Genomic DNA, 27,716 nt, shown 5'->3' on the forward strand with positions numbered 1-27,716 from the left:
TGAGTTAATTTTTGAATGTTTGATGGTCAATTTCGTCAATTTCAATGAATTTATCACTGATTTGTATTATTCATGGAATGATTGACCTATTAATGTTAGATCATACGCAAAATATTATAGCAAATATAAATAAATTGAATAAATAAATCTACCGATCGAGACGAGGAACCGGTCTAGCAAAGGCACTTTACCTCACTTCAAATACCATTTATGAACATAATAAGAAAAGGTTATATGTGATTGAATCATGTCATAGATCCCATAGATACTTTGGAATTGTTTAATTTCGAACTGAAACTGATATATTAGGCCATTTAATAGGAGATTAATTTTTTCTCCACCATATCATACTACGAAAAGTTTACTTAGAATATTCTCTTAGTTTCTGTTTTTTTAAGGTAGGGCATTGTCCCTCAATGCCCACCCCCCTCAGCGCTACGGCCCTGTTATGATGATGATAATCACTCTATGTCTAAAATAGCCCCATTACATTGTTCTATCTAATGGATTAAACATGTTTCTCATTAAAAATTAGAATCGGGCTTACACGTAGACTCAAGTTTACTTTAGGAATAAGAGTAAGAAAATTTTTATCTCTATATTTATTTAAAGATCACAAAATAATAAGTATGAAAATACTAAAATTGTTCTAATTTAAACGTAAACTCATTGCTAGAATTGTTTTCCCGTAATATCAAAAAAAATTACTCCCTTTAACGAAGAAATAAGATATAAAAGGAATATGGAGTTTCAATGTAATAAAAAAGTTAACAAATAAATAAAACAAATAATCCATTTGTGTTTTTTTTTTGTTCGAAACAAGTTTTACTTCAATTTGCATCTGAAAAGAAAATGAAAAATACATTTCAAATTTATCTTTGATCTCCATAGAATTTACTTTCAGGTTTTACCAATGAAAGTGATCAAAACTTTTTTATTAAAGATCTTCAAGATAAAATTATAAATTCAGTAGTGTTAAAAATGAGAGTTTTTTCTAGACGCAATCACTCGAAGAGCGCTCTTTAATTATGAATGAGTTAACTTCCGTGAAGGTAAAAAATGCGCCAAAGAATTCACACATAAGAATTGCTGACAAATCGAGACTTTTACCAAAAAGTCTTCAATGAAATGTCTTTTTTTCCGGCAAAAGCAAATAAAAATAAAAATAAAAAAAAGCAAAAAAAAAAAAAATGGACAATTTAAATGTTTTTTTGGTCTTCTCCACCTTCTGTTGGTAAAATTAACCTGAATGAGAAGCCGTATACAGGAAGTTCTGAAAGGCAGGGAAATCTAGTAAAAACGACATGTGAGAGGCAAAAGAATTACGACACGTTTTATTGTCGTCGAGAAGAATTGTACTTCCAATTAATTTCAAATCGGGTTCTCCTTCCATCGGATTACTTTTATTGCCCTCGAGATCATTCTGGCCAAATGTATGTGAGATGCAGAAGAGAAATTTATCTCTAGAAGCAAAATATTGCCGGTTGAGGTTGAAAACGTGTGAGAGACTTTTTGGTCTTTTGAGAGAGAGGAACGAGAATTTATGACATGTATTTAAGGTATAGAAAATTGCATTTTGTAACATTGGATCATACGACGTAATATTGATATTCAGAACGTAATATTTTGCGGGGGCAATTTATTCTAGGATTAAATTTTTACAGTCAAATACGATTCTTTCGAAAATTGCATTATAAAGGCTAAACATTAAAAAAAACAAAATCTTTTAGTAGAGACATGCACCTAGGCAAGACGTTTAGTCCTTCCTTTCTGTAAGTACCTCGGATCGAGAAGTATAATAGAACACAATTTGAAAATAAGTTTGCAATTGTGTACTAAAAGTTGAACGTATAAGTAGGGTAAAATTGTCTAAAGGCCCAGTTGCCTTTACAATGCAAAAGAAGTCATAAAAAATCAATACAGTTCCACAGCTCAAAGTAATCCCATCTCCACATATTGTACTAATTAGAACAGTAAATCTAAAATCAGAATTATCCTTAGATAAAACTTAAATAAACTCTTAAAACTTTAAGAAATAAAAAAACATAAAAGTGTACTACATTTATTTCAGTTCTGTCAAAACACCTATAATATTAACTTACTGTTTTTTTAACACGAACGCCTAAAAAATAATAATATGGCATAGTTATTTTCAATTTAGTACAATAATATTAAGATTCTTCAGAAAACCTTAAATGTCAATGAGGCCATTTACACTGCCGCATTAGATTGAGATTCAATTGCCTCAAAATAAATTTTAATTGTCCAAATTCGGTTGTAATTGTCCAAGATTGGTGTTAATGGTCCCAATAAGGCTATTTGTACCGAGGATTGAAATTCAATTCTTCCTAAACAGGATTTTTGGACAATTCAATCTCATTCCAATGCTACGGTGTAAATTACCTCAATTATTTAAGTTTATCACTTAGAATGAGTGCCAATTAAAAAAAATAAATTAGTAATAAAAAATAATTTACTTAAATAGATAAACTTAATTTAATTTCAAATTAAATTTAGTACTATATAGGATAAGTACATTTAAAATATCCTTTTTTTATTTAGGATGGCTTTTTGTATATGCCGTCGTTCTGAGAGTCATGGAAAAGTGCTAACTCCAGATTGAGTTACAGAAACCTTAAATTTGAAATACTCTAAATTTAGTACAAGGAAATAATTCAGTCTAATTTTTCCTAAGATCATAAAATAAAATAAATAAAATTGTAGGGTCGAAAAAACACCTATTAACATTAACACTTTAAAAACATGTGTTATAACCTATTGGTTGTTGAATAAAATTTAGTACAATATTCCACAGTAGTGTGTTAACGATTTGCAACTATAAAAATACTTTTATATATACCGTTCTTATCAAAATCTAGGCAAGCTATGTAATTATTTACTTATACCTGAAGTATGTAGTGCATCATATTTAGTACAATAGTTTCTCGCTAAAATTTTCCTTTGTATTAAATTTTGTCTTCAATTTAGTACAATACTTGATTGAAAATGTTAGTATGGGAAAGTGCCCATTCTTTGCACGTTCCCAAGCTTTACAATGCCTATTTTTTTTTCCTTTCTGAATAAATACGACTCCGCAATATATTTTAAAAACAATACAGTTTCCCCTAATTTTTAAAATATAGAAAAGATGAGTCACATTTATTGAAAAACATACGAAAAATTTAGTCATTGTAAAGCTTGGGACCGTGTAAAGCATGGGGAATTTCCCCTACTTAACTGAGTCTTTAAAAATTCTAGATGTACCACCGGCTTAGAATTTTAAAAAAAATTATATATTTAAAACATACTGAATTTAGTACAGTTAACTAATTTGGATGAAATTTGTTTTGAATTAACTACATGGAATAAGTCATAAATTCAACTTTAGTTTATTAATTAAGTTAATTTAAATTTAGTGTATACAAAATTAGGTTTCAATATTGAATAGTGCTACATTTTAAGCAATTGAAGACAAGATCTGTACTAAATTTAGTACAATGGAGTACTTTAATGCATTTTGAATAACTTTATTATTTTGAATAACTTCATTAGACTTAAATTTGGAGTGTACTAAATTTAATGCAATGCCCAAATATAGTGTAACCTGACTGTAAATATTCTTCATGGACTAGTTTTAACCATAAAATTCGATTAAAAAATTAATTTAGAGTGTACTATTATTATTAATCGTATCGGGATATTTTGTTACAATGTAAATATTATATTGTTGTTGATCCCATGTTGTAAGAATCTGCGAAGTCCATTGTAGACCATCCAGGTGCGCCTTTCCGTGTTGTGAATGTTTCTTCTATGCTCCCGGATTGTTGGGCGAAGGCCGTGCATTATATTACGTTATTGTCACATGTGAAAATTGTCTATATCGGACATTCAGATCTTTGCACCGGGCGGAATTCGAACTCACAACTGTGAGTCGAGCCGGGGAATCTTTCCGCCCAAGAGCCAACGGTCTTGCCTATTTCGCCAGTGATTCCCCGAGTGTACTAAAGGAGTGTACTAAATTTATTACAATGCCAGAATATTTTATAATCCGCCTTTATTCATACACCAGATCTATAATCTTAAAAGCCGATTCGGAGAATAAATTTATGTGTACTAAATTTAGTACAATAGCAGAATATGGAGTAACACGACTTAGAATGTTCTTCATGGACTAGTTTTTATTCTAAAACCGATCAAGCGAATCAATTTGCAGTGTATTAAATTTAGTACAGGTTTTGGTGAGTAAGGTTATAATGTAGGGAATGTAGGTGACTTTTTTACACCATAATTCACGTAGAGAAATCATCCACCTCCAAAAGCAAGAGATAATTTTGCAACATAATAATCGTGCGAGAGAACCTCGGCCTCTGTCCGGCTGTCTGTCGAGATGGACTCACCTGGTCAACGCGAAGTGGCGGGAAACTGGGCCAACGGCGACTCTCGGAGGCAGCCGTGCGGAATGCCGCCAAGAAGCGGCGGCTGAGGTGAGTGCTCGGTTCCATTTCACCGGCGACATACAATAGCTCCCTGGCCTCTGAGTCATTGTGAGAGTCAGCCCCAAGAGAGAGAATGAGAGAGAAATGCTGGAAGGGGATATGAGAGTCAATTATCTGTGGGCACCAGAAAGGTGAGACTCCCAACTTCAGTCGTTCATTGTTCAGTGAGTGAAACACGCGAGATAAATTCGAGGTGAAAAGAGTTCCACTGTGCGCAATTGTAAGATTTTACCTGCGTCTGCTTCGGAGGATTAATTTAGGTCCCCTGAAAATAGTGTCTTGGATATATTCTTTCAGTGTTCCCCCAAAGGAGCGTTTATTGAAATCTCGAGGATCTTCCCAGTCCATCTTCCAGCCACACCGTTCTCATTTTCAAGTTAGAAAGTCAAGGGAAAGTGATTGACGCAGATTGAGAAAGACCAAACAATCGAGTGAAAGACATTCGAGATTCAAGTCCAATTGGAGAATATAACATAGCTGTGAGAAATTTTCCCAATATTTATCTTTCCACGCATTTCCGCATACATTTCCCTCTGAAAATTAACATCGGTTGGTGGATTTTTTAATTTTTGCTGGGACTTTTCAAAATTGCTTCCAATTGTTTCAGGGCAGCTTTCGCTTTTTTTTAACTATAAATATTCAAAGTTTTTTTTTAATTTTTTGTTTTCGGGAAAAAAATCATCGAAAGGGAAAATTGCGAGGCATTGTGAAGATTTTCCAGATAAAAATTCTTGTCTAAATTGGCAGTTGATTAATTATACTTCCCCTCTTTCTGTTTTCGTGTCACATCGACCAGATAAAAGTAATACTTTTCTATTGTAATCTCGAGGTTAGGTGGACAAAAAAGCGAGTATCGGGAACTGTTTGGCAATCGAGGAGAAAGCCAAAGAGTGTCCATCGGAAAAGAATTCGCAATAAAAAAACGGGGATTAACATTTGCCAGGCAACCAGATCAAAGTACTAAAAAAATGAGGCAAATTGACGTTGAGGTAAGTGCTTATCAATGGATTGTATCGTATACGAATATCATTTTTATTTCCTTTAATTTTAATTCTGCACTCTCACAAATAATCCCGATAAAAGCCAGCTCTTTCTCGAAAAAAAAAGAAACAGCAATACACCACGAGGTGGGAGTCATAAGCCTGTTTTATTCTATAGAAGCTGTGATTCTTTCATTGCAAATGCGGTATGATAATGTCAAGTTAGGACTTTAACTTTAGATCCAAGGATTTCTCAAGATAGGTCTTAATTTTAAGACTTTGAAGAAGTTATGGTTCTTGTACCTAAAAGTCTAAATCGAAATTTCTCTAAGACCTTGCAGTTTATGAAATTATTGAAACTACTAAGTGGCCAAATCTTATGCCCTAGACAGACTTACGGCTTAAGCCGAAAGACGGATTAGTAGGAAGATAGGATGAATGTAGTCCAATCACTATTTTGATTATAATTACGTTGATCTGACTCTTAATTTAAGCCGTAAATATGATCAGCATATTACGTTTACAATGATTTTTGAAAACACGAAAAAAAAATTTGTTTGATATCTAAAATAATAGCGATACCTTTTTCGTTCAAAATCCATTGTACTTGCGGTATTTATACACAATATAAATATAATCTTAATACATATAGTATCTACGCTTCCTACCACATACACTGAGAGAAATCCGGAAAAGTAAAAATAACATTCCGGAAATGTTAATTTTACCTTGCAATATTGATCCAAAATCGGTGTAAATATTACCCGTTTTAGGTGTATTAGGGGTTAAAGTTACCCTTTTTCATGCTAATTTTACCCTTAAAAAGGTGTATAATTAACATTAAAAATTGTTGATATATTTTTAAACCTAAAAAGTCTTAAAGTCTTAAAGTTCTGAGGAAAAAAAGTTAATCGCACCCTCATTTTTTCTCAGTGTAGACATTCTTCCTAGATGCACATGAAGTATACGTATCATAGCAGCAGGGAAGACTGGGGCAAAAAGTAACAAAACGGATATATTATTTTTTTATCTACAAGCTACCCGAGCGCTCCAGAAATTTCTAATTAGCGCAGTTTTTTAAAGGAATTTTACTGCTCTACAACTTTGTGAAAGTCATTTTCCTCTATTTTGTAAGGAAATACATTTATAGAGCCGTTTTCTTAAAAGTAATTCCGTTACGCTTACGTATGTATTACGGGATTCCGTAAATTTATAAAAATATTTAGATGATATTTCATAGGAAGTTTATTCCTTTATACATTTGTATAACACCATTTTCTCTATATCAATGAAAACACACAAGAGACTGCAAATCATTAGACCAATGATACCGCCATACCTCCATACCTTTTATTACTTTTTACCCCAAGTGGTTGTTTTTAATAAAAATATTTCAGGACAAAAGAATCCTTGTAAAATGGATAGCGGCTTTGTATTTAAAGAATCCCAATCATTTAGGGAATAATAACCAACCAACCAACCAAAAAGTGAGAATTTTTTTTCTATTATAAGATACCTTTCCGTATGGAGGGATAAATATACTAAATTTTTGTTTAAATAATTTTTTTCCTCGGAGCACCGTGAACTGAGTCCGAGATCAATTTAGGAAGTTGGCTTCAAATAGCTCCATATAAAAAGGTCAACTTGCCAGGTGCTTGCTTATGACATTAAAGAAGGTCTAAGGAATCTATCTATGGGAAAAAATTAAGTCGCTATCTTAATTATCTTGGAAGATATTGAATTTTGAAATTTTCGATTTGTCACTTTTTGCCCCAGTCTCCCCTACCGAGGCCACTACGGCGATCACTGACATGTATTACTAAAATCAGAATAAAATTAAGTATTGCGTTCTGTTTGTATATTACTACTTTTGAGGCTAAATACATTAAGATGTCTTTAAATATTAATTTTATTTGAAAAGGAATAAAATTTAAAGATAATGGCGAAACTATACTGGTAGTGCCCTATTTAACGGCAAACAAATTTTACCAAATAGACAAAAATTATACACCTAAGTATAATTCTTGTTCAAAATATAGATGGAATATTTTTCAGTATGATCTTTGTTCATTCATACACTATTTATTTTTAATTATTAATTGTAAAAAAGTCATTCTTAACGTATAGCCTTGGTTCGGAAAATCGAGTAATGAAAATTCAATTTTCTTAAAATTATTCTAAAACCGTTTGCTTTCGTATTTAATCGTTCGTGTTTAAATGAACGTTATAAACGTGTTTTTTTTAATAAAAAATATTCCCTTTCACTGAATATTATAATTTTTTCGGAGATAAAATTATCTCGACATAAAATATGTTTTATATTTTTTATTTCTTTTAGTGTTCTAAAGTTTTATTTCTTTTAGTGATGTTCTATCTGGAAATATTGAATGAATAAATTATAAATGTAGCTCAGATTTTTTAGAATCTCATTTAATAGCATTTTAGAAAGTCTCTCTTGCACTGATACACGGATAAAATGACATCTTGCTTACTCTTAAAGTTAATTCTTAAATTAATTATGGTACAGAGTAAATAAAAAATTTTAGGATTTTCGAAAAACATATTCGAAAGATGCCTTTTCGGAATCAAGAAATTTTGAACAACCGCCCGATCTGTAAAACCGGTTTACCGCTACCGATTAACTCAAAAAATCAATACTGTTAAAAATGTCTACCTCGTAAATACGAGCTCAGCTCGTTCAGTCCAAAGAGAACTATCAATCGAGGATAAAGCAGTATCTGTGAAATGAGAGAATCACAGTCAGTATCTTAAGGTAGTTTCACAAAATCTCTGTTTCTTTTTTACACAATCTCTTCTCCAATATTTAAATTCTTCAGCACTGAATTTAAATTTCTCTCTATCATCCCATGTGATCTTGCACGGTGATTAATGAGCTTTCATGTGACTAGATGATCTCTTTCTTGCACAATCTCTCTCGCGGAATCTGCACTTGATTCTTTTTGCACATCATCGAATAATGTAGAATCTCAGATCGACCTTTTTTCACACCTTTCTTCATTATTCCGTCATTTATATTGATGGGAATATTAGGTGACACATGCGATCTAGGTGGAAAATGTCGCAAGATCATGAGAGCACTTAATGAAGTGAAGTGATCGCGAGGGATTTTTTCTAAGCCAGTCTCTTCAACACAGACAAGTTCAATGTGAAATTACTTCAAGGGGCTTCCAATTGAGCAATTATGTGCATTGCATAAATATTTCGAAAGAGCTATCCGGAAGCTTTTAATAAGGCTGTGACTTATATTCATTCGAATATAGGATCACGTATTAGTACAATTTTTCCCTTAGATCAGCAATTTTAACATTATCATGAACTCTATCAGGAATTCTCATTGTAAGCATATTACAGAGACTATACAAAATCTTATGATTTAGGTGAAGAGTAAGTTATGCAAATTACTGATCAGGCAACGAAATGTTTCTTAAATCTCCTTAGGGAAAGGATTTCAGGCTTCGCACAGGCTCTGATTTTAGACATTTTATATTTTCTAGGAAACATGTGACTTAAGACTGGGCTTTAAAAATTATTACCGTAAGATCAGATTAATTAAAAGAATATGGGAAAAATATAAAGTGTTCGAAGCCAGACTGTGCGCAAAGACTGAAAGCCTTCCCCTATCCAAGAAACAACTTTTTCTTAATATATTCTTGTAGAATTCCTTAAGTCAGGCACTATAGAACCAAAAATCTTTTTATTTGCTTATAACGCTCTTGGTCCCATCACTGAGATTACTTATTATTGGTGCACTCTTAAGGATCTTAAGAGCTCTTATAGGAATTTCTACAGAAAATTCTCACTTTAAGTCTTTTAAAAGTGTACTAAAAGACTTGTTTAATACTTGGTTCTATAAGGCAGCTATTTTGCTTCTTTCCTTTGACCTCGAGCAGTAAAATCAAACAATCCTCTAATGGCATGGAAATCTCTGCTGTGCGATATATTTGTTGATTTAAAATATGAGGAAATGGAAGTATGAGCAAGTGTCCTAAAAAACTTGAGCTTAACCACCTCTTTGATATCGCAACGTAGTGCAAAGTGGCTTTCAAATGAGCAACATATTGAGCAATTTTTAGCACGATGGACCCGATGAAGCGTCAATTGACACAGAAATTGGCATCTTTTGTGAGAAAAGAAAGTCCAGATATTAACATGGAAAAAGATGCATTAAAACATGTCTAAATAAAAAAAAGTATCAAACCGAAATGTTGTGAATGTCGAAAAATCATCTGACTTGTGTTCAGTGTCATGAACACTTGAGAAGTTGTTCGTGGAGTGTGTCATGCCATTGAAGGCATAATTTTCTCCTATTGATAACATTCATTTTTTTCTGGTATTTGTGTAAATAAACAATTTAATACCATTCGCGTACGCACCTATCGAGACCATAATTGATGGCTCAGTGTCCAAGAAGAGAAACAGGGCAAAAAGAACAACTTTTATCGCATATACTTGAGGGTATTATTGAACAATTAGATCGTGTGGTTGATTGTGATTTTCCGTCTAAGAAAACTATATCAATTCAATGACTGAAAACACCAAAAATATCTTCAATTCTCATTTAAAAATTTTGCTGAACAATTTTTGCGGTATTTGACCGGAAAGGGGCTTTTGAACGTATTGACTATTACGTATACAGTTTATATAGCAAACTGGGTAAATCGAAACCCCCATGAGAGTCTATTTAAATTACCACACTGTCTACAAAGACAAAAATATATATTCTAAATTCAATATAATTAACATATTTGTTAATTTTTTCAATGGTTTGAGCAGAAATAAAAAAGTGTTTATCTACTTTAGACTTTGAAACTGAGAGTGATGAAGCTTTACTCAGTTGCCACAGCAAAAAACTTGAAATCAGTACCAAAAACTTGAGCTTTTTGCCTGTAATTGAGAGAAGTATGACCTTGAGCTGAACCCCTGTTTATAGAAGATTCATATCAATTAATGGAATAATTTCTTGATTTACTTAAAAGTATCTTCTTAAAAAATCCAAGATATTTCAACACGATTTTATTGACTACTACAATGATTTGCAAATATTGAAATATGTTCAGTTTAAGTAGTTTGTTACATTTTTTACGAACTCGTGTAAGGTGTTTTCTTTTTTACGAAATTTATATTGCTGCTTTTATACTACAACTATTTTATTTATACACAAGGCTTTCATTTTCAAACTTACGTTTAAATATGTAGGTAAATAATTTAATCAAAATATTGTGAAGCTCACTAGTACTTCAGACATAAGGTATAATGAAAAGAAACTTTAAAAGTTATTTTTTTTTAAGATGAAAATGTTACGAATACGGTCGAAAGAGTTCTAATAAAATATTAAAATCCGGAAATGCAAAGGATAGGGTAAGTGCTCATAATTTTGTCCAGTTTCTTATTTTGGACACTTTGAAGATAACATTGGACACTAAAAATAAATTGATTAAAATGATGGATTTTTATTCCAATATTTGATGAAAAATGAATTCTATCTAAATATTTGTTCTTTTTGGAAGATTTTGACACTAAATACGTTAAATTTTGAATATGATTTGAGTTGAAATTGCTTTGTTGAAAATTCAGTGTGAGCAATTGCTTACGAGAAATATGACAGAACTTCGTGGCTTACTTCAGTCTTATTTAGTTTTGGTGAAGTACTAACAAAGTTTGTTCGCTGTTTTTGAGTGATATTATTGAATATTCATTGAATATTGTGTTGATTCACGTTACTGATGATTTGTACATTTGACCTGAAGTGAGATTTGCCTTGTGAATTATATTTTTCGTGTGAAAAATGGGCAATTTTCTAAAAGGTTCACCAAGTGAGGTGATGATTCTTATTTTGGACAGGTGTTTTTCTCACGAAATTTCGTGAAGTTTTAGCTTTTGTGATGACTAGGTTGGACAAATGCCTGGAGAAACAAAGGAGCATCATCTCTACGAAAGAGATGTAGCGAGTAATGCCTTGAAAGGCTCCCGGAAAGGTCAGGGAATGAGCGAATCTGCACGTACTTGGAGTATCGAAGTCAACTCACTTTAATGAATGATATGGAAAGTTTCTGGGCTTCTGTGACATTCTACGTTTCTCTTACATGAACAGGAAGAGGACTTGGTAAGATTGGTTCATAAAATGAAGAACAATGGGCATCCTGTTGAGGCGGATTATCTGTCCAAATTTACAGACAAGTTGTAAAAATTAATAACCAAGTTGTCCAAAATAAGAGTCAAATTCACCTCTACATATCAATTCATTTTTAAACGTATTAAAACTAATTTGTAGTAAAAATGAGATGATAAATAGCTTGCCAAGTTTCTAAACAATCCTTCTGAAAAGAGAGTAACAAAAAAAGTCAATTAGTATTGAAAATATCGCACTTCAAACTTGGGATATCGATGCTTATATGCAGACTGTCCAAAATTATAAGCACTTCCCCTATCTTTATTTTTTTTTAAGATGTGTACAGTCTTTATGAGATAGGGTTATGAATCCTAAGGCCCTTGATACACCTGAAGATTAGCCCAGAGACGGCTTAGCGTAATTATATTTGAAATAATGTTTAAACTAGATTTCCATCATTTTCCACTAAACCGTCTCTCAGCTTTAGTCGTAAGTCTTAAAGTTTTTACAGTAATGTACAAAAAATTAATTACATTGAGTGGCTTCTCTTTCATTGAATTGACAATTAGAAATGCATTATACTATTTTTTCGTTAATGTCTTATGCCGAAATAGACACAGGTTCATCCTCGAGAATACTCAGATTGAAAAATTTGGCGGTAAAAGATCAGCTCAAACTATTATACACTGAGGATTTAGGATCAGGGTTTAGCGTTTTTTGCGTAAATTTCTATTAACTGCGTACACTTTAATTGCTGAATCATTTCTTAAGTGTAATATCAATGCATTTTTCATACACTTTTTCATACCACTACTCCATTCTTAATGCATTAGGGGAAAGTACTCTCCCTTCGAACGTTCATGCCTTCGAAAAATGTGAATTTTTCTACTTTTCTTAAGAGATTTATACATGATTATCACATAATTATCAATAATTGATAATAAGCTAACTAATATTTAATAGAAATGTTTAAGTCTCTTAGGAAAACTTAAAGAAAATTCACATTATTCGAAGTCATGAACGTTCGAAGGTAGAGTACTTTCCCCTATAAGATTTTGTGACATTGAAAACCCATTTTTTTTCACCGAATTAACAATTCGAAACGCACTCAAGAACACCCGAATGGCGTGCCTCGTGGCAGTGCTTCCGGATTAAAGGGGAAATCTGCAGCTTGTAATTCTTGTCTGAGAAAAAAATCTAAAAAAGTCAATGTTCATTAGTATATTTCACAGTTAAACTAATAAAACCCGAAGAAAATCTTGAAATCGGAGCTTTTTTCATGGTTTTTGAAAAAAGATGCAGTTTTTGGACAAAATTTTGACTTAAACGTGCTGTAAAAAAATAGAAAAAAGTTTACAACGATTCTTTTAGTTAAACTAGAAGAGAATTAATTTGTCAAGAGAATTACACTCTTTATTCATTGCGATTGGTCCATAAGTTTTTTAATCTTCTACGCAAATTCGCAGAAATTGTCAAAATAAGGAGAAAACGCGCTTCAAAGTTTTAAATCTTCGCCCTTACGCTTGCAAACCTGTTAGGGGAAAGTGGTCTGCCTTTGAACGAAAAATGATGTTCACAATTTGAGATTTTTTTCAGAGTAAACTACAACATGAGTTTTACTTTGCACTACACCAAAAAATTCTCTTGTTCATTAAGCTTCTATGCTTACCCAATTCAGGACTCGCAAGTCCTCAGTTTTTCCTGGTGAGGAACTTAAAAATGTTATGTCGATATATTCAAAGGCAGCCTGCATGGTTTGCCTTTGAATGTGGTTGGGCAGCCTTTGAATCTTAATTTTTCACTGAGAATATTAGGGCTGTAACATTAAGTGGCCCATAATTGATTAGTATGAACCCTAATGCACTCAATAAAACCACCACTGTAGTCAAAAGTCATTATACAACAACATTTTTTACATTTTTATGAAGCTCTGTTTTTCACTTGAAAATTTGTAATAAAACGCCATTGAAGTTGACAATTGTCAGTTTGAAACATTTCGGCTGGACCAAGATAGCATTTTATAAGTATTTGTATGACATTCGTCAGACCAAAGTAGGAGTTCTATTCTGCTCCCGGACAGGAAGCTGTCAGATGTTTCAATGTATGGAAAGAGAGGATTAAAAGGCACACAACATTAAGATTCAAAGGCTGCCGCAGAGCAATATTTGCAAACTTTTATCACTCACAAAATTTGTCTCATCTGAATCAAAATGTATTTGGAGAAATACCATCCAAGAATAACCTTCTATGACTCACAATAGAAGATTTGTTCGAAAAATTATTTTGATTATGAAAAAACACATGAATTGTGGAACATCAAAATTACAGTTTAGAGCTCAGTTTCGTTTTTTTGCCCTAGCACCTAGAAAATAAGAGCTAGGGTCTGCATTTTTTGATGACTTATGAGGATTATGAATAACTATCTAATAGTTAATAGAAAAGAATTTATTCTTTAAAGAGAACTGAAAAAATTACGATATTCAAAGGCTGCCGCATTCAAAGGCAGACCACTTTCCCCTATGCGTTCTTCTTTACTTTCGTCTCTATATTTTCGGAAATACTCAGAATTGACTATTGAAATTTTTATGGTATATTCTTAGATAGTTTTTCTATCGACAGCAATAAAAAATAGGAACCACTTTTGACCTCCTACCACACCAGATTCATTAAAGGGATACAGGAAAAATATGAAGTGTTCGAAGCCAAAGTATGTTCGAAACCTAAAGACCTTCCCTTAGGTTTTTTTACATTTAAATTTATAATGTAAAATACTTTATGTATAGACATTGTTTTTTTTTTCTATAAATCTAAATCTAAATTCTTTGCATTTTGGGATTGATAGTAGAGGTATATTGAGATTCATTGGGATTACTTTCAGAATGATAAGAAATATTACTTTTAGTATTATGGGATTGAGTTTAGAATATTTTGGTATTGTTCCATTGTCGTATTTATTTGAGATAGAACTCTGAAAATGGTAGGACTTATTTCAGAATCGAATTGGTCTCTGCCTGATATCCTATTATTCAGTGGTATTCATTTCTATACATTACAATACAAGCTTGATTTTAACTATTGTAATAGAATTAAAGGTTCAAATGAGAGACTTTTCTTTTCTTTCTATTTTTTTAAACCTTTTATTTTAATACATTATGGTATGGATTTAAAAAAAAGGATGGTAATAATTTTTGGACATTGAAAACTTGAGTTTTGAACCACTGGGATTGATTTTTTCATTTTTTATTTACATTAAAAAATTAAAACATTGCAAGAATTGGGATTGGTTTAAGAATAGTCTTGGTTATAATCCATGTATAGTTATATCTTGATTTTTTAAACATTATGGGATTGGGCATAAAATGAACAGCAAAATAAGTTTTGTTGACTTTATTCTTTACAAGAATTGGGATTGGTTTAAGAATAGTCTTGGTTATAATCCATGTATAGTTATATCTTGAAAACATTATGGGATTGGGCATAAAATGAACAGCAAAATAAGTTTTGTTGACTTTATTCTTTACAAAGGCGAAGTAAAAATTAGTTTAAAATAACATAAGGAAATAATATATTTTTCGTCTATTTTCTTCTAATCCCATACGACCATTATCTATTGTATTATAGGATTGATTTTATAAAAATATAGTTTTGATACTAAACATAAATTGACTTCTAGGTGTGATTCTTACATAATGACACTTATTTTTCCTTTAATAGATTAGCCGTCTAGTTGATAGGTGGTAGAAGAAAGACAATAATCGTCTTGGTAGGGTTAAAGGAAATAGGAATATTCATTTTATGCTTTTATTAATATTATTATTAAAATTAAGAAAGTAAAAATAAACTTAACTGTCTCTGCATATGTAGGAGATAATTTCAAATATCGCATACGCATGTGTTACCCTCAAATCTTTAAATTAAAATAATTGTTTTATATAAAATTTTAGTCAAGTTTTAATTAACAAAATTTACCTATTCAATTAATTAATTTTATTTTAAAGAAAATCGCATACCTAATTGACAATATAAAATCTTGAGTATTCGAGATCAAGTGCCAGAAAAAGTGTCTTAATATTAATAGAATGAATAAATGAAATGTGTCATTATTAGCACGCTACATTAATATTTTCTTTTAATATTTTCACTATTTAATTGCCTTTTTAAATGACAATATGTATAATTATAATGGTATTTGTCATGCTCGGAGAATGTGGGAAAATGCCATTTTCTGCACACGACTTTCAGTTTCATTAATCAGCTCAATTGCATAGAGCTGTGCCTCTGAGTCATAGGGAGATGGTGCAGAAAAAATTGGCCGTATTGGGCAAAATACCCGCTTATCAGAGATAATTTCCTCCACATATACAGGAAAATTTTTGTGGAAAAAAGAGAGAAAGTAAAGAATTGGAAGTGTGTGGTTTTTGCGGCTGTTGACTCAATTGTGCGACTATATAATTCGAATTCTTCGAGCGAGGCTCGCGGTATCACTCGATGAGATTAGATGGAAAACCTTATGATTATTTCCTCGTCAACAAGCTACGGCTCTAGATTATTCGCCGGGGTCGCTGTGGACAATCTCTGGGACTAATTGATGACTTTACCGGGAAAGAGTTCTTTCACTTTCACTCTGGGTTGGACCCATCGAGGTAATTTTCTGCCATTCTCCATGGGTCATTGAATGGAGTAAATGGTCACTAATCTCAAAACTTGTCTCTCACCACTTCAATTATTTTTAGCGATAGATTAGAAGACCTCAATAACTCACGTGATCAAAGACTTTTGGTATTTTCCAGCCACAATTTCAACGAAATGCGCAATTTTCACCAAAGCTCAATAGACAATAAAACCGAGCAATTGAGGTAAATGATAATATTGATAGTATAAAAAATAGGGTCTACTTTTGATACTACAATACATTCCATAACACAAATGGCGTTTATTAACTTAACATTTGCAGATCTAAATCAGTTTTTCAGTTATTAGTTTATTTTTTATTCAATGTTCCATCATTTAATCTAAACGGATTTAACCCTTTATGGACGATTGGGTCATCTGTGACCCAAAAAAGAAATCTTTCCTGTCGCTATATACGGTTATGTTTTGCTATAAAAACTCGGAAAAATGATTTTTTCTGACCTGCAATTTTTGAATCTCCCGTCTTTAAAGGGTTAAGCGTGGCTCTCAAGCCTCTCAAGATCTTACTGTAAATACGAAAACAATGTTTAAGAGTGAAGAACATAGAACTTAATTAGAGGGTTTTGACTTATTTAGTCCTACAGTTTAAAAGCAACGGTTACGGATTACGAAAGTTTCGTATTTTAGAATCATAAAAAAGAGGGATAAAAGAGGAACACAATAATTAGTTATATTAAAAGAAAAGAAACAAAAATATTATTGAAAATTGACCAGATTTTATTATTACTACTAATCTACGACTTCATTTTGAGATATAATTTTACTATCATTGTTTTTTTTTAATAGTTATGGATCCGGTATGCCTTTTCGATCAGAAAAATTTCATGAAGTCGAAATTTCCCGACAAACACATTAAGTAATTATTAAGTAGCTAAAATTAGTTTTTATCTCAATGACTTAATTTTAAGGAGTTATAGAACATTCAACTGCTTTAGAAATATATCAAAATGAGATAAACGTCAACGCTTTTTGGCAAATAGCAGAACTAATATGACACACCATAGTCTTAACACTATGCACTTAATTAAGGCCTTTGTACAAGTCCTTAATTAAGTAGTTTTACTAATTAGTTTTTACTAAGTACTTAGTTAAAGATTTTCGACTAAACACTTTTTAAGTAGTTACATTAATGTCTATAAAACCGTGTATTTTTAATTTTTAATAGATTTTTTTTATTTCTCTAAGAAAAATAAAAAAAAGACACTTGCCTAATTGGTAAGGTGAACACATTGCTACCAGCTTTGATATGTTGTCCGGCAGCACACTTTTTCTCTGGTTGCAATTTTTGCCGAACGAAACTGTCGTTGTCCTCATATCCCTCGGAAAAATATTTCAGATACTATTCCAGTTTCCAATTTTTGCCAGCACTTGTCGCTAATGTCTTCCAAAAAAATGCCTTAATTAAGTACTGAATAAGTGCTTATTAATTACGTATTTTATGTACTTGGAAAAAATCTTTTTAAGAGCATAGGCATTACCGTTAATTATAACATTGCGCTAGTAACAGCTTATCTTGTGTTAGCCGGGTCGCATTCCTTTCTTTTTCAAACCTATTCCACATGTATATCTTACTCTCTCGAACTCTTCTTCTTCTTTTAAACATAATAACAAATTAGATTTAGTTCAACCGAATTTGGAATGCGAAAGAATAAGATAGAAATATGCAAAACGTTTGAGAAAGAAAATGATGTGAATTTTAATTTTATGATTTTTTCTGATCTAAAAGATGTGCTGGAGTCATTAAGCCGAAACAGAAGTAGATTTTGATCCTGCAATAGTGTCTTGGATAAAAGGTAAATGGAACTGTATTTGCACAAAAAGTTGTTGATGTTCGAAAAATTCAAATTCAATTTCGAATTTTCAAACTAACTTTTCGAACAAGGTGGGGAAAATTTATCAAATATCACACTAAATAGCTGGAAAAAGAGTTCTTCAGTGATTATGGAGTGATTTAATACTGGGGCAAGAACAGTAAACGTCGTTGTTTTGTTTTTATCCTCACAACAATGTGAAGACCGTCACATTTTGACACTTGAGCACTTCGAAATTCGAGCAGGATGTAACTTCCGCCACCTTCCGAAAGTATTAAGAAGTAAGAAAGCCTCTTTTTTTTGGATCTTCAAATAGATTTTCGTATTTTTCAAGATCTACTTCTGTACAGAAAGATTATGGAATGTTTCTTTAAAGGTTTTAGAATTGGTCCTAAAGTGAACTCCCTGGGTTTCATTGACTCTATAAGCTTGATAGAGATTGACGAAATAATTTCTTCTTCTCATTCCATTGTTAATCCAATCTCCTTTGAAAAAATGTGTTCTAAATATTTCTGGATATGAAGCATTGAAGCTGAGCACACGATGTTAAAGAATTGTAATAAAATTTCCTCTATAAAGTGACACTGAATCGGTAAGAAATGGTACAGAAATCCCCAAGAGGAATGTTTATTTTGTGTTAAGTCTTCAAAGACTTTAAGCCGATTATTTCAACAGAATTTTTTCCTATGTGTTACTATTTGCGCAATAAAAGTAATTGTTAGGAATCGTGTTACCAATGGGATTTCCTATAGTAAAGTGTCACCTCTGCAGACGAAAAAAAGATTATGTAAAATTTCCAAAAAGAAAAATTTTTATCCCCATGAGAAATATCGAACTTTAGAAGGTTGATAGTGAGAAATGTTTCCTTGAATTGTACGATTTAATTCATCCAGTGAATTACACTGACTTTTTTGTTAAATTGTTGCGTGCTAAGGAGTCTTTTAATGGTCAATTGTAGTACAAGATCTGTGTTGGAGAATCACACAATACGCAATAAATCTCAAGATAGGGAGTAAGAAAGATCTCTTCTGGATGAAATATTTTCTTGGTAAACCGTTTCTCATCTGACGTGCTAAAATTTAATGCTACGGAGGTGAAGGATGAGGCTATTAATGCCACGAAAAACCTCCATAGATGCTGATTGAGCTGCATTGGATGTGAGATGATAATCTCATGATCATTGGTGTGAATCTCGTGCAATGTCTCAAAGAAATCCAATATTTTGATGCATGAAATTTCGACTTTGAATTTCGCTTTCTTTTTCCAACTCACTAATCAATTAAGAGTATTTTCTTTTGGACTGTTTCACTTCTCAGGTGAGATAGATACCGAAATAAATCATTTTCGTGATAGTTATTCTTTTTTCTGTCTCTAGCATTTATTTATTTAATTATTTTTTCTCTAATAAATCTACTTTCTTTGGCAGTGGCAGAAAAAAAATGTTACAAACTCACGTTTTGAAAAAATGTTGCACGAATTGATGTTGGGAGATTTCATTGAGAGTGAAACTGGGAGTAATTTAGTGAATGAACACTTGAACAAATGTTAATAAACAAACAATAACGAGAGAGGCAATTAGAGAAATTCAATGATATTAACTCATCTGCCTGATATTGCTGATAAGAATTGGCGCACAACCACTCAATTGCACTGAGTTCTTCGAAAATAAAACAACTGTGTCACTTTTTCTTACGACAATTAGCCTGGACTTTTATACTTTTAGTTGCTTGATTGATGCACATTTTGCCGAAAGCCTAGAATAATACATACTTAGAGTTTTATATCTAAAAATTGCCTAAGAATAGAAAATTATCAATAAATACGTCAGATTCTTAGAAGTACTTTAGAATAAAACAAAAGGAAACCTTAGTAAATAAAAAAAATCACACGTAATATGTGATAGCATGAACTAAACACTTCAAATGTGAGCACTAGGATTATTTAATGCAACAATGTCTATATAATGTTTAATTAAAAATTGTCGGGTTTTCCCTAGGAGTACCTATTACTTTTTTTTAAATCCATATGAAAGTACCATCTATAAGCGTTTTTGGAAAATATCCAGTTTATCATTAAAAAAATCATTTACATATTATTACTAGACGTCACTGGATCTCTGAAGAAGTTCGGAATAGTAAAATTTAGTAAAATTTATTTTAATGAAAAGGCTATTTGTAAAAAACAGTAGGGGAAAGCACGCTACCTTCGGACGACTCAAGTTTCGGACAATTCAAATTTTTCTCTATGTTCCTTATGGATTTCTCCCATATCTCTTTGGACTAGGATATTAAAATATAATCAGGGGCCCATCAAGCCTAATAAAAAGTGAATCTATTTTTCACTTTTCCTTTTAAAAAATTTGCAGATATTGCACCGCTACTTAAACAAATTTGCTCCTAGTTCTTGTATTATTTCGGCGAATTTTATGAAATATTTATTTTTAAACAGTTTTTAATGCACGGTTTCGAAATATCTCATACTGACAAGTTAACTAGACTGACAATTCTCTTTAGGAAAAAACTTGCCAATAGTGTTCAGTGCTTCTATACAAAAACGTATGGAAAAATGAAATGTCGAGAGGCCCCTGATATAGTATTATAAGGGGCAAGATTCATTTATAACACATTGCAAAAATAAATTATTCGATGCATAAATCGTTCGAAGGTAGCACGTTTTCCCCTACTATATTAAATCGTGAAAAAACCGGTGAGTAACGTGGATATGGGGGAACTCATAAAAACAACGATTTTCTAAAAGTTTTCGGCCGAGGCTCCAAGCCTTCCTCAATGGCAAAATTTAACTGCCAAGTAGGGTACAAGGATACCCAAACGCATACTTGTGGTATAAGGAATAGTAAAAAATGCAAACATAGGTATTTTACCAGAAAACGACTCCGTGAAAAGTTATCTGAAAGTCTAATTTCAAAGTCGGTTTCAGAGTAGTAAATTGCCTAAAGCTATTATTAAATTATTTGACTAGAAAATAATCCATTTCGATTTATTAAAATTTTGTAACTGCTCGAACACCAAGAGAGAGAGAGCAGTTTACACAATCCAATTTTTTTCCAACTTTTCACCATCCTGGCTGCCAAACGGTGAGAGATATTGACTTGCGGTCTTTGGTGACCCCCCACAATTTAACATTCTCTACCGAACTAACTTATCCAAATAAGTCCCCACCACTTCTATCCCCTCTCAAAACATTTTTTTTTCAACTTTGCAAGAAATTGGCCCTCGCGATTTTTTTTATTGAAATATTATTTTCACTATTATCTTCGAGGGAACGCATGATTTGTGTTTTTAAATGGCATAGATTGATGTTCTTTCTAGATTTATTACAGAAGTATTTAGTTAAAAGTTAGCAAATCATATCGAAACTTAAAATAAAATGTCCAAGACCGAAAAGATTGCGTGGTCGCCATCTTGAATTGACATTTCTGTCCACCTTTTTGAATAACTGTCAAAACAAAAAACTCATCCACTTGATCTGAAATTGTAGTATCTTTTGGCTGATGTGAAGGCCTTTTCCGAACATACACACAGAGAAATGATTTTGAGAAAGCGGTGTTGAATTTGGGGTTGAATTTGGTGTTGGTGTTGCTTGAACACCAACCGTTGTACCATTCACATCAAATTCACACCAAGTTTTGAATCGAAGGTGTTGTATGAAATACTTTGGCGGTGTTGTAGAAACTCCACCACAAAAATGTCTAAAATGGTGCAACAGTAACACCGTCAATTCGCTATAATGGTGCTGTTAGAACGCCAACCGGTGTTCTTTACTATCCTTCGTGTGCTCTTTTTCCTCCCCGCTGCATCAGTAACAAATTGGCCAGTGAAGAGTGCGGAAGTAATGTTACGCAATTTTCTGTACTTTATCTCGAGTGTTAATTGTGGTAATTAATGCATTTTCGAAAAATATTTTATTTACTGATAATTTGGACAATATTTCGATGGCAGAAGTGTTTTGTCTTTTGTGTCAATGGGATTTTCCAATGGAAATTGTGCAGATATTTCTTGGTGAGTTTGCTCTTTGATTAATCATCTATATCAGGAAATTACCCCTCAGTAGATTTCAAAAATCTCATTTGTTTTTTTTTTCAAAATTATGTTAATGCATTCTCACTGACATTTCTTTTGAAAAATTTCAGGCCAAACTTTGCGAATGGTGAATTTAAAGGCAGGAGTTTAAAAAGGGCAGTTCGGAAGATGTCTCAGGAAAAGTGCAAGCATCATCATCAACGAAATTGCAAGTGGCTGAGTTGAAAAAGATTTCTCAATATTAATTTCCCAATTGAAAATTTCCGAAGAGGAATAGAATCCCACCGATCCAGGTAAATTATAAAAAAAAGTAATTTTTCATGTTATTAAAACATTTTGTACAAAATTAAAAAAAATGTTATTACTATTATATTGAATGTAAAGTACAAAAATTTTCTATTAAAAATATTTATCAGAGATATCAAAAATTCGTGTTTCATTTATTTTATTTCGATATGGCAGCATTTAAAAAATTCGTTATAATAAAAAAAAGTGGTGGAATATTCACACTTTTATTGGTGTAAAAGGAACACCTATATTTTATTGAGATGGTGTGATACAAAATCCAGTATGGTGTTCCAACAACGCTGAATTTGGTGTTAAAATTGGTGTGAAATTGGTGTAATCAGAAACCCAAAGCCGGTGTTGGTTGCTATTTTGGCACCAATTGGTGTATTCTGAACACCGAATTGGGGTTAGTTGATTTTGGGGTTGAGGTTGGTGTGTCCGGCAACACCAATTGGAGTTATCATTGCACTAAAATTTCTCTGTGTGTATAATCCAATCCAAGTGAAGCTATTTCATGGATATCGAGGCTCTAATTCAAAAATTTTGACATCCTCATGAATACAGAACTATTAGACGCTCCGTTTATTGAAAAAGGAAAAATAAAAGTAATGTTTTTGCTTATAATAGCATATTAAAAGTAGGTGAGATTGTTAGGAATCTCACCTAATATTTGAGGACCTAAAAAACTGTTGTTGCAAAGGTGAAAAATAGTTTTAAAAATAAATGAACCATTAGTTTATTTTTTTATTTTTGTAAAAGTAAGTGAATACATGTATAAAATAAAAAAGCTTAAATTATTTTTAGTGCTCATTAAGACATATCATTTAAGCTCCAGATATTAAGATTAAATAATAAAGTCCGTATTATTATTATTTTATTAATCGTATCGGGATATAAACTTTCAACAATGCAATCATGATGCAAAGTCGTACATCCCGTGGTAGATGAATGTGCTAAGTTTATTGTAGACCGCTCAGTGTGTGCATGTTCACTTAATTCGGTAGTTTACTTTCCGAAAAACAGCCTCATTATTGTTAAAATCGAATTTACAATAAATATTTCGAGTTAATGAATAAAAAACTTTTTGATTGTCTATTCATGTTATTTACTCCGACGGAAATTTCCCATGAGACATAAATTCTACAAAATGCATATATACTTCAGGAATAGGATAAATTAAGCTAATTCAAAATCTGCTCCAAATGGCAATTTTTCTCTACTCCAAATGGAAACGTCATTGCTTTCATGATAAATACAGTACTAAATTATTATATTTATATATTTTCTATACCACAGTTTCATTATGTAGTTAATTTTGCTCCAAATAAAGCGAAATTCCATTCATATTCACAGATTCTAATTTGTTAGTTTCTTAGAAGAATTAAAAGTGTACCTTTTCACCATTGAATTTTTCATCGATCGACCATGTTTTCCAATTAAAAAAAAAGAGCTGAATATTGTCTATTTGTTTTGTTTAACATTTATGTCATATTTCTGGATAATTTTAGTTAAATTAAGTGCTAATCTTTATTGTTAACGGTACGTGAAGTTTTAAAATGAAATAATTACCTATTTCGTGAACAAAAAGGGATTTTCTGTAGTGTTTGCAAATGCTTCAATAGGAAACCCCAGAAATATGATTTTTTTTGAAAGATTTTCTTACTGTTTTAAATGGAAAAGGAGAAAAGGCCAGGAATAAGAACAAATCCTGCAATCAAGAGCAACTAAACAAGGTTTTGGAAGCCTTTCGTCGCGGTTTCACTTAAACTGTTTGTCTCCAATTAGAAACTCTCCCTTGTCTCCATTTGAATTAATTTGTTTCCAATAGAAGCATTTTGCACTCGTGTATTTTTCTTGTATTTAAGAAGTTTTCAAATCTAAGGAATTTTCACTAAACTGTAACATTTTAGAAGAGTCAAGGAGCAAATTTATGTAATTCTCTTCAGAAAAAATATGAACTTAATCTGTTGAATCTTCTGTCAAACTTAAAGCGTCTGGAAATGGTTTTGAATTAGGACATTTGCCCTATGTGAAATTTTCCGAATCTTCGGAGAATATTTCCATTAAAGAATAGAGGAAACCGGGGCACAATTATCCAGGGAATAAAATGTTTCGTTGCTAATAACTTGCGAAAATATATTTATATTAAAGTGATAAATATTTCAATAAATAATTATTCTTATAAAATTATTAGTTTACTGAATATTTCAAATTTCAAACTATAATAACCCTCTCTACCATAACTCTTAACTTTTTCTACCCTGGTCTCCCATATGTCTCATACGACCGGTTTTGTGAGTACCGAAAATATTTTAAGAATAAGGCATATTTTTTTTTTAAATTACAAATATTATTTTGAAAACTATAATCTTCTGGGGAGTTTATGAATATCACGAATAGAGGAAACTGGGGCACCACCAAACACGGGGTAGCACCAATCACTAATTTTTATTTCTAAACTACTTGGACTATCTCGACCATTCCTTCAGTGGACAAGCATCCCTATAATGCCTATAAATTTCTATATGTCTTGTCCTCTGAAGTCGAATATCTGATTAAAAAATCGCAGTGTTTGGTGCTACCCCGTGTTTGATGGTGCCCCAGTTTCCCCTAAAGCGTTCTTTGTTTTGTAAATATTAGGAAAGTTCGTGGAAAACTCGATAAAAGTGAATGCAAGACACCAATTTTATTTCAGTGAGATATTCCTTGATTTTGCCGCTCATTTAAACAAATATCTGTGATCTAAATTGTATTAACACTAATTGCTCTAAATTTTCTCCGTGACAGAATGAACACAAAACAGATAATTTAAGTTTTATGGGAAATTGAGAAATTTTTATTTCGTCCCAGAATCTCTATTAATTTAGATTAAATAATATAATAGTAATACTTTTCAGTGCAATTAAATTATTGTAAATCTTTTGTTGGAAAATTCCGAAAGTGCACTTTACTCACATTCCAATTTCTCTTAACTTTAAGGTTTTTTCTGAATGAATTTCCAACAATCTTGGATTATTTATACAAAACTCAAGCATTTTTCCATCTTTTCGTTCAATCTCAAATTGTGAATTATGAAATGCTCGGCAAATTTTAAAATTAATGAGCAGTTTTGAGGGTAAATTTTAAATGGTGAATTGCAGGTTAATGGTGTGAATGCTGCTCACCTTCGTTGATTTAGCTTATGGTTGAAATAATTGATATTGAAAAGTGTATTTTCTCGAGAGTTATTGATAGGGAGGTGGGGCTGAAAAATGCTGCGGAAAAATGCGTTGAAGAGGGAAGCTGATCGTAACTTTGAGCTCAAATGCATTTGGAGAATTCTCATGGAGCTTTATTTCGAAATGGAAGAAATTACTAAGAAATGTATTACTCAGAGAACCATTAAAAAAAGTCTGTGAAAAATTGCTTAAGACATTCAATGATTGCAGATTAATAAATAATAAATTATTGCTCTCATTTCAACACGTGTAAATACTAAGGTATTTCTTTTATTGCCATCGAAAATTGTACTAGCAGAATGGCTCGTTTTCCACGTGATAAACCGTGTAATTGTGAATTTAATTGAAAGAAAAAAATGTTTATTCTTATTGTTTAATAAATTTATTTGTAGAAATGCATATCAAAAAAAAAGATGGTAAAGACATAAAAATTTATGCTTTTATGTGATAATGAAACGAATGAGAAAGGTGCAAAATAGGAGAAAATCTGTGGAATAAAATGAGGAGAAACATCTCTTTCGAGTGCATTTCTGCAATTGCCTAAAGATTATAATAACAACAAAAGATGGAAGTTTTTTTTTTCTTCATATTTCTTACGATAAATTTACATTTTGCCGCCACGAAGAACGTGTGTACCGAGAGTGGGGAATAATTGCATAAATTGCAATAATAGAAATTGCAGAGAAGAAGCACAAATAGCCACTTGAATCAGCAATTATTCTATTTGTTTCGTTTACATATAATGGATATTACAATTGCTGATTCAGGTAAAGAAACGTCTAAGGCCAAGATAAAACTAGGAAATTCCATCTTTTACCATGTTTTTATATATATTACCTTTCGCCTGGCATTAGGGAAAAGGGTTAGTGACCTTTAATTTTTGTCTTCACGCCACACTGAACCACATTGTTCCCTCAACATTTGCCCATTAAACTTGTTCTATCTCACAAGCATTTCACTCCGTCAAAATGACAAACGCTATATGGAATTGCAGATGAAGAAAATTGCCCGGAAGAAGCCACATGAAGATGAAGAAGCGAATAAAATTGGTTCTAAAGTCATCATCATTATTGACTAATACATTAGTAAATCGCAAGAAAAGGCGGAAAAAATAAAGCACCGTTTTGCCATAGTGTTCCAATGATTGCAATCGAAACCACAAGAATCTACCTCAACATAAAAGACATGAAACAAAAATAGCACCGAAAAAAAAACACAATAAAAATGAACTTCAAGAATTTACATAAGAAGCTCACGTTGAGCTTACAATATTTCTCTCAGGTTATACAAAATTATGGTTTCCTACATTTCCACTTCTAATATTCATTATGGGAATTTTTAGATAGTTTTTTTAGAAACCGAATTGCAAGATTCGAAATATTTTCACAAAAGTTAATCACCAAATATTTTTTGTGACTGAAATGTTTATAGTTAAAACAATTGTATTAAATTTATGGAAACATTTAGAGGAAAGAAAGAACATAAAATAGATAGATGCATTATGATAAAAATGTCTATTGAAAAGAAAAATTAGAGCATTTTAAATAGTAGGGGAAAGTACTCTCCCTTCGAACGTTCATGCCTTCGAATAATGTGAAATCTCTTTTATTTTCTTAAGATACTTTGACTTGTTTATCACATAATTGTGGAGCTCAGAGGCAAAATGACACATATCCTATGCTTTAGCCATAGGATATGTGTCATTTTGCCTCTGAGCTCCACAATTATAAAAATTGATAATAATATAAGTAATATTTAACAGAAATGTGTAATTTTCTTAGGAAAAATAAAAGAAAATTCACATTATTCGAAGGCATGAACGTTCGAAGGGAAAGTACTTTCCCCTAAATTTTATTTTGTCGTGCAATGTTATTATGTTACCGAACTATAAGCCAAACGTTAAGAGACATCGACTTATACAAGCTTCAGATCTGAGGCTTCCAGATCGATGGCTTAACTTCTCTAAATTGTTATCAGTCAATACTTTTTTAGAAAAATTTGAATAAGAATTAGACTAGGGAAAGTACTGTTCCTTCGAACATACATGCCTTCGAATAATGT

General features: G+C 31.8%; 1 protein-coding gene across 3 annotated transcripts in view; it reads left to right on the forward strand.

Annotated features, from left to right (window-relative positions):
- The first annotated feature begins 4,584 nt into the window (after positions 1–4,584).
- The window catches only part of LOC129803847 (uncharacterized), a 32,859-nt gene continuing 9,727 nt past the window's right edge, over positions 4,585–27,716 (forward strand). The window contains exons 1-3 of one of the 3 annotated variants that reach the window (XM_055850656.1): positions 4,585–4,716; positions 4,772–4,975; positions 5,331–5,485. In XM_055850656.1, the coding sequence (XP_055706631.1) occupies positions 5,465–5,485 (21 nt within the window). In that variant the 5' untranslated portion in view covers positions 4,585–4,716; positions 4,772–4,975; positions 5,331–5,464. Of the gene's footprint in view, positions 4,976–5,330; positions 5,486–27,716 lie in introns of all 3 variants that reach the window. The other 2 variants (XM_055850654.1, XM_055850655.1) reach the window with 2 other exon arrangements.

Source organism: Phlebotomus papatasi, chromosome 2, assembly GCF_024763615.1.
Source record: "Phlebotomus papatasi isolate M1 chromosome 2, Ppap_2.1, whole genome shotgun sequence".
Taxonomy (NCBI): domain Eukaryota; kingdom Metazoa; phylum Arthropoda; class Insecta; order Diptera; family Psychodidae; genus Phlebotomus; species Phlebotomus papatasi.